This window comes from Oratosquilla oratoria, chromosome 36 (assembly GCF_046742065.1).
Source record: "Oratosquilla oratoria isolate Oo_2021 chromosome 36, ASM4674206v1, whole genome shotgun sequence".
In the NCBI taxonomy this organism is placed as follows: Eukaryota; Metazoa; Arthropoda; class Malacostraca; order Stomatopoda; family Squillidae; genus Oratosquilla; species Oratosquilla oratoria.
In genome coordinates, this window is record NC_134812.1 from 18,742,617 (window position 1) to 18,751,633 (window position 9,017).

Here is a 9,017-nt window from a genome sequence, read left to right on the forward strand (position 1 = left end):
GTATTTATGTTTTTATCAGCATTTTTATTTCACCTAAATTGTAGAGTTGTTGCTTCAGAGGAATAGTAGTGTTGAAGATTTGTAGCCACTGCTCACCACCAGAATGTAGATTTTTTGTCATCTACATTGAGTTTGGAGGTGTTGAGACAAATGAGGTGATGGTTTTGCCTTTTATTCTTCTTTGTCTAAACTGAACTACATTCTTGGAGCATTTCCCGAGGAAAACTCTGGCAGTTACCAATGGTAATATTTACATACACATGGTGGCTGTTGTCACAACAGGGAGCTACAGGGAGCTCCAAAAAAGATGTAACTAGTTTGATTGGTCTTTATTCAGACAGACTTTGAATAACAAGCTTAATACGCGAGATATATAAAGTCAATAAGGTTGGATTATGTCTGAAAGTCAAACAAACTTCTGGTAGTCCACATGCTTGATATGAGCCCCATTTCTATTGAAACATGCTTTCATGCGGACGCAAAAATTCTGGCCAACTCTTTTCCATGTTTCAGCGGAAACTTCAGCTACATAAGCTGCCACAGTCTGCTTTAGATCAGCCTGTGTTTGAGGTCTGTTGGCATAGACCTTCCCCTTTGCTGCTCCCCAGAACCAGAAATCAAGTGGATTTAAGTCAGGGCTGTGGGGGGCCCACTCATGATCTGTGTTGAGGCTGATGAGATGATTCTGGAAGAGTCCCCTGAGATGATCCAATGATGCGTGGGCTGTATGAGGTCTTCCACCATCCTGCATGAACCAAGCAAGCCTTAACTGTCCTTGGGTTAGCTTCTGAGTCAGGTCACCGTGAAACTGATCAAGAATGGCGATATAACATTCACTGTTGATGGTAATGGTGCGCCCATTTTCCTCGAACCAGTAAGGTCCCAGCAGACCATGCTTTGCATTGAATACCACAAATGCAGTGACCTTCAGACCTTTGAGGCGCTTCTCACTGATTTCTTCTGGCTTCTCTTCTCCCCAAAACACATTGTTGTGGTTATTAACAGCCCCATTAAGATGAAAGTGTGCTTCATCACTAAACCAAATGTGATTGAGCCAGTTGGGAGTTTGCTCGAGCTTTTCATTCAGCCAGTCGCACATCTCGATTCTCTTCTCTTTGTCCTGTTGCTGCAGCACATGGTGAGTTGAAATTCTAAATGGGAACAGCTTCAGGTCCTTCCTCATAACTCTCAAAAGTGTAGTTGGAGAGAGAGCCAGCTCTTGAGCGTGGATTCAGTAAGATTTCTTCGGACTGCTAACCACCGACTCACGGACTTGCTCCCTTTTCTCAGGAGTGATGATCGGTCACCGGCCACTTCTTCCCTTGTGGACATGATCCAGGGTTTTCTCCTTTTCAAAATGCTGCATAATCCTCTGTATTTTCAAATTTGTAAGTGCTGCACACTCAGACTTAGATTTGTGACCCTGGTGTGTGTTGAACCGACAGTGGACTTCTGCAGGTGACTTGGTTTCATACCAGAGTTGGACGATTTTCAACTTCTGCTCTAGCGTGTACATTTTGCATACAATCTGGAAAACAAGAAAAATAAAGACATGTTAACAAATCCAACCTAGTTGATTATGTAACCTGAAAAGGAAAAGTCCGTGCGCGCCCCAACAGATTTATTATAGCCGATCAAAGTAGTTACATCTTTTTTGGAGCTCCCTGTATATACAATTTATTCTCTACTATCTATGTCTACTCTTATTCCTACATGTACAATGCATGAACTCAGTATAGACACTCCGTATCAATGCATGGTTTATTCACAGTAATGGGAACATACTTAAATTCCATCCTGTCCTAATGTGTGCATGTGCACACTAGACATCTAAAGGATTGAACATTCCCCTCAATCATCTTGCAACAAAATGAGTCATCTGCTATAAAAATTTGGGAAGTGGTCACCATGTTGATAACGTATTACCATGTACCTAAAAACAAAGCTGCTATTTACAGTACAGAGGACACGCAGAACTGCAGTGTGAATCTTTTGCTATGGTTCTATGTTTCTTGATTTCCCTCTGTTTTGACCACTGGTATCTCCAAATGGTCAAGAAGAGAGGGAGAACCTGATGTGCAGCTTGGAATTTTAGCAAATCAAAACGAAAGAACATTAATTGTGTATTTGAGTTCCCAAACCCAGAGAGAGAAGTTCTGGTGCTCTGTCATTTCTTGCACAAAGGCATTTACATGCCAGACTAAGAGGCTGCCAAAAAGACATATTGGAGGCTGGTTGGGCATGCTCAATCCAAATGCAGACCTGATGCCTAAAAGGCCAAAACATGGGACAATCTTTACCAACCCCAAGAGCCAACTTATTACTGCCACTGGCATATGTACTACTCCCGTCCAAACAACTGTAGACACCTAAAATTAGAAGTCTATTTGCCAAAAGGAACAGAAAAAGGCTAAGTGATTTTGATTTGTACATTTGGTGAAATTACAGTGGACTATCCAAAAGATATCAGTCTAGATTGTAGGTGGCTCAAAATAAAATCATAAGATTTATATTAGATTTGCCTCCCAGAAGCCATATAAGAGCTGATGAGTTGGTAAACATGAGTATGTTGCCTGTTGGTTACCACATTATACAACTGAAATTAAATCATGTATGCAACATCTACAACAATGCTCCAAAGTACCAAATATCTAATTTCTAGCCAATAGTACATAACTGCACTAGAAATTGCTCAGACTGCTACCAAATCAGACACTCTGGTTCCTTCTGTAAAGCCAGCTTTTATCACACTAGTACTGTACTATGGAATGACCTCTCTTCAAACATAAGAGCCTTACCAACAAAAAAATGCCTTTCAGGATCATGTTACATTTTTTTTTTTCAATTTTCAAATGATAGCAAGAAATCAAGAATCTTTTATTTATTATTAGGTTTCTTATACATCATGTTGCTACTTCCAATGCTTGACCCCTTGAATATGATGACACCTACATAGGCGTCATGAGGCACGAGTGAGTATATGAGGATGCCAGCGTCGGCTTCCTGATTATATTTTTGTACTTGTAGTCGAGTGACTCTCTTATTCTGTGAATAGGCTTGATCACTTTTTCAGTGGTTACAAACATTCTAGGTGAAAGAGAATGAGTATAATAGCTGTAACTTTATATTTTATAATGCATGTACTGTGGTGCATCATTGTATGTCAGGCAGCAAATGTGTGTGCTAATATTTGACTTTTATTTAAGAGGTTAAATGTTTTTTTCATTATGTTTACTTATCATTATTATTATATGTAAAGAATTTATGTGAATGCATTTATCATAGATCTAGTCAATTTTTGTTAGTACTAGCTTGTTCTTATGTTAAATTTTTAATATCAATATTACCTACTCATGTACCAGTGTCATTATTGTATCATACTATTACTGTGGAGGAAGTGGATAGTTTTAGATACTTGGGTGCAAATGTGGCAGGAAAAGGTGGAGTGGAGGAGGAGGTTGAATGTAGATTGAAAGAAGCAAGTAAATGCCTTGGTGGATTAAAAAGTGTAATGAGGAATAGACATTTGGGAATGGATGCTAAGAGGAGACTGTATGAAGGAGTGATTGTGCCAACAGCACTGTATGGGGCAGAAACATGGAACATAAGAGAGGAAGAGAGAAGGAGTTTGAATGTGTTTGAGATGAGGTGTCTGAGAAGTATGATGGGGGTTACTAGGCTAGATAGAGTGAGAAATGTGGAGGTGAGGAGGAGAACAGGGGTGTAAAGGGAGTTGGGAGATAGGGTTGATGAAAGAGTATTGGGATGGTTTGGACACATGGAAAGAATGAGTTAAGAAAGACTAGTAAAAGAGGTATGGAAGGCAAATGTGGAGGGAGTGAACATGAGGGGACGTCCTAGGATGAGGTGGATGGATGGGGTGAAGGGGGCTTTGGGGAAGAGGGGAATGTCTGTTGAGGAAGGACGGGCGAGGACAGAAGACAGGGGTTAATGGAGAATGGTTGTATATGGATGATGTGATGCATGAGGTGGAATGGGTGGGGGGATGGGGGGTGAGGTAGTATGTGTGAGCAAAATTTAATGCAGCCCAAAGGGATTTCTCCCCGTCTTCTCCTTTTCTGCAAGGGGGGACAGAGAGGGGGGGGGGTCGCCAATTTAATGAAGCGGCCTTACTGTGGATGTGCTGTGTCTAGCGACACTGCTTCTGACCCAGGGCAGTGAACAAGGTGCAGGGATGACCCATCATCCAGAAGGTGCTAAGATAAGAGGGAGGGTGGAGGGGAGTGGAGTAGAGTGTATTCAGGGATGGAATGGGTGGGAATGATTTTATGCCTTTTTCTTTTTGGCTACCTCACTTGTAAAGGGGAAAAAGCCTTGGTATATGTATGTACTATTAATGTCTGTTGAGGAAGGACGGGAGAGGACAGAAGACGGGTGAATGGAGAATGGTTGTATATGGATGATGCTGTGATGCATGAGGTGGAATGGATGGGGGGATAGGGAGTGAGGTAGTATGTATGAAAAAAAATTTGATGCAACCTGAAGGGATTTCTCCCCGTCTTCTCGTTTTCTGCATGAGGGGACGGAGAGGGGGGGGGGTTGCTGATTTAATGAAGTGGCCTTGCTGTGGATGTGCTGTGTCTTGAGTCACTGCTTCTGACCCAGGGCAGTGGACAAGATGCAAGGATGACCCATCATCCAGGAGGTGCCAAGATAAGAGGGAGGGTAGAGGGTGAGGGGAGTGGCGTGTATTAGGGATGGAATGGGCGGGAGTGGTTTTTATGCCTTTGTTTTTTGGATACCTCCCTCGTAAGGGGGAAAAAAGCCTCTGTTATGTGTATGTATGTACTTATTATGATCAACATGTTCTGTTATTAGCTATATATATTACATTTGTCTTTCTTTACTTAATGAGTTATGTCAATGATTATCATTTTCAGTACTTATGATTTAACCTATTCTGTTTTTTGTTATATTATTACTTGTTAAATGTATCTGGATTCTTTATTTTTAAAGAAGACACAATGGAAATAAGTTTCATATGTGTGGGGGAAACATTGGAAAGAAGAGGTGAAGCAATGACCATCAGTAGAGAAAATAAACAACTAACTATAAGTATTGGAAATGAAAGGCTGAGGCAGGTCACAAATTTTAAGTATTTGGGAGTCAAGATGGATGAGGAGAACAGACAACAAATTGAAACTATGAACAGAATTGACAAATTTAACCAAAACCTCATTGCACTATACCTACTTATTAAGGACATAAATATACCAGTTAAATGCAAAATCATAATGTATAATACAATACTCCGACCAATTCTAATATATTGATCAGAAGCATGGACACTTACAATATAATGGAATAACAGATATTACAGAAATCATAGAAACAAACAGACTTGGGTGGCATGGACATGTAATGAGAATAGACCATGAAAGAAGACCAAGAGAAAGCGATGGATTGTCAGCGTGGGGAAGTGCTGAAAAGAAGAGGTGAAGTGATGAACATCAGTAGAGAATATAAACAACTAAATATAAGTATTGGAAATGAAAGGCTGAGGCAGGTCACAAATTTTAAGTATTTGGATTTTAAGTATTTAGGAGTCAAGATGAAAAAAATATACACATTAAATGTAAAATCACAATGTATAATACAATACTCTGACCAATTATAATACATGGATCCAAAGCATGGACACTTAACTAAAACAAAGTAAAAAATAGGAGCAGCAAAGAAGAAAGTTCTTAGAAGTATAAAAGGGGTGATGAAAATGTACAGAATCAGATTTATGAAAATGAGGTAGAAACTTGGAATAACAGATATTATAGAAATCATAGAAACAAACACACTTAGGTGGTACGGACATGTAATGAGAATGGACCAAGAAAGACAGCCAAGACGAGCACTGACATGGAAGCCTAACACAAGAAGACCAAGAGGTAGACCCAGAAAGACATGGATTGACCTGTGTGGGGGAAGCGGTGGAAAGAATAGGGGAAGATCTGCAAATGGTGGGAGTAGAGGAAAGAGATCAAAATAGAGAGGAATGGAGAAAAATCATTGGAACAAGGCCTGCTAGCTGACAGGGATTACCCTACCAGGTGAGAAAGTGAAAAGACTTTATTTTGTTATCCATGCAATTTCATACATTTTATTTTCCTATTGCTAATAAACCTATCTACTTTCACTTAAAGCAGAAGAATTTTCACTGTCATTCTGAGAAATATTCCATTTGTGCTGTCTATCATGTTCAATTTTGCAATACATGGTAATGTCATCATGGTGCTGGCAATAAGGTTTTTAGTGTTGATAGATGTTTGGGCAGAGTAGAGATAAAAAACAGCTTGGTATCTTCAAGTAATGGAGCGAAATGGGAAAAAAAAAATTAGTTTCTAGATGTGATTTACCATACTTTTATGCAAAGTAGTACATATGTGATGTGCTTAACTTTTAACCACTTCGGTACAATGATGCCTATGCAGGCATCATGAGGCATGAGTGGGTACAAAAGGATAACAGTGTTGGCATTTTGATTATATATATATATATATATATATATATATATATATATATACATATATATATATATATATATATATATATATATATATATATATACTGTATATATATATACAGTATGCGCAGAAAGTAATGATGCCGCCCTTAATGAAACCTGTAAACTGAAGGTGAAGGTTAGTTTGCATATGAAAATATATGAAATAATGCAAATTATGGTACTCACATATAGAAATTGGTTAAAATGAATATCCCTTCCTCTGTATCACCTTCTGGAGACGTCCTGGAACTGATAGTGCAAGGTTCTGGAGGGTTGTTTCAGGAATGGAGGCCCAGAGCTGGTGAATAGCGGATTCCAACCGTGGCACTGATGAGGTGTCCATGTCACGTAATTTTCTTTTCATTAAACCCCAAAGGTTTTCCATCGGGTTAATATCGGGACTTTTACCTGGCCAGTCTTTAATATAACTCACTTCACAGTCTCTTAGCTGGTCTGTCACAAGTTTGGCCGCGTGAGCAGGTGCTCCATCCTGCATAAAAACCTTGGCCTTGGTCTCCTGAAAACAGTCAGGAAGATAGTCAGCCAATAACTCCAGATAGTTATACTGATTTACTTTTTCATTAGCAGGGAGTACAACCAGCTTGCCAACACCATAATACGTAAATCCTGCCCAAACCATAAGCGAGGCAGGGTGCTTGACGACCTTGTTTGTGAAGCGAGGTTTCAAGGGGTCATCACCAGGCTTGCGGTAGACCTTGGCTGCTGGGGTGCCAGTCACTGTGAAAGTCGATTCGTCACTCCAGAAGACTGTTTTCCACTGTTCATATGTTCATGTTGAATATTTCTTGGCAAATTTTAGACGTTTAACAACTTGCCGACAAGTAACCTGAGGAGTAGTGCGGGCACGGTAACTTTTATAATTCAGGTCATCGTGTAGTAGTTGCTGGATCGACCTGATAGAGACATCACCAAGGAGATTCGGGTTCTTCTCTTTCAGAAGTCTTGCAGTTAAGCGAGGATCCTTCCTTACTTGCCTATCAATGAGTTTTCTGGTCCTAAATGTAGTCTTGCAAGGTCTACCAGGCTTCGGCAAAGGGGCAGGAACACAGGCTTCCCCAGAGTCACGGTACCGCTTGAGCACCTGCTGCATTGTACGTAGCTTAACACCTGTGAGTCTCGATATTTCAGGTAATTTATGGTCCGCCTTGAATAATGCAACTATTTCAACACGTTTGTCCTTATCCAGGGTTTGTTTGGGCATGGTAAGGGGTATATAGGAGGCACAATTGGGTGGTAACATGAGCCCAAAAAAGGGAAAAAAGCGAGAGACCAAAAAAATATAAACACTCGTCACAACGAACCATGTGTTACTGAGATAAACAAACTGCTGCCACACACTCATACAGTGTTGCCAGTTGCCGCATAGAAAACATCAGCTCATACCATGCTTCATTTGGTGGTACTTTTGAGGGCCAAAGACTTTCCGTGCATACTGTATATATATATATATATATATATATATATATATATATATATATATATATATATATGTAATTTTTGTAGTTGTACATGAGTTACCCCTGGATTCTGTGAACTGGTTTGATCACATTTTCTGTTTATTATTAGTCAGAACAAAGGAAAACAAGTAATATAGCAGTGAATTTATACTTTATAATGTAAGTAGTGTGATGCACCATTCATATGGCAGCAGATGTTGCTTGCAAGAATTTGACTTGTACTGAAGTGGTTAAGAAAAGTTGGTGTAATTGACAAGGTCTTGCTAATTCAACATATCAATGACAATGACCGAACCTGGAACAGTCAAGAGTCTCTTATTGTACCTCATGCAGGTCCCTTCACCAAAAACAGTTTTCACTTCACAGGTGCTCAACTATGGAACTCACTACCTGTGTCCATTAAGAAGACAAATAGCAAGGTTACCTTCAAGAAAAAAGTCAAGGGTTACTATTATATGTCTCAGCTATGGACAGAGAACAGCCTTGATTTTATGTACTACTAGCTTAGTGAGGGATACCTGATTCCATGAGTAATACCATCCATACCTGCGTTCACTCATAACTGTTTCTGACCTCCCCTCCCCCCTTTTTTCAGAAGTGTAGTTCAGCATAACAATGATTGATGTTTACAAATTGGTTTCCACCTTTGTTTCGCCAGTCATAATATGGCATATGTCTCAGGTAGGTTCCGAGAACAGTTATGATCTGACCTTTTTCCTCATTCTCCTTGTTGTTTTACTACTCATTCGAGTACTGGTCCCCTGTACCCTACCTCTGGTGCTTCAGGTTATAATGTACAACTCATAGTAATTGCCCACTCCGTCCTGAGATTCAGGTAAAATGTTAGATTTAATTATTAGGTGACCCTAGCTGCAGTGTAGGATTTGCTATAACTACATGTTGTTACAGATGTAGAATATTGTAGTATATCATTAATGGTCCTACTCTGATATAGTACTCACTCATACATGTTGATACAGATGTAGAAAAATGCAGTATATTATTAATGGTACTACTCC

The 9,017-nt window shown here is 39.7% G+C and overlaps 1 protein-coding gene across 1 annotated transcript; it reads right to left on the bottom strand.

Moving 5' to 3' along the window:
* Positions 1-255: 255 nt before the first annotated feature.
* LOC143019125 (uncharacterized) lies at positions 256-6,840 on the bottom strand. Its single transcript, XM_076174820.1, has 2 exons — positions 6,707-6,840; positions 256-1,528 (listed from the first exon to the last, which is right to left on the bottom strand). Exon 2 carries the CDS (start codon positions 1,181-1,183, stop codon positions 407-409), a length of 777 nt encoding a protein of 258 aa, XP_076030935.1. The 5' UTR covers positions 1,184-1,528; positions 6,707-6,840; the 3' UTR covers positions 256-406.
* Positions 6,841-9,017: the final 2,177 nt, after the last annotated feature.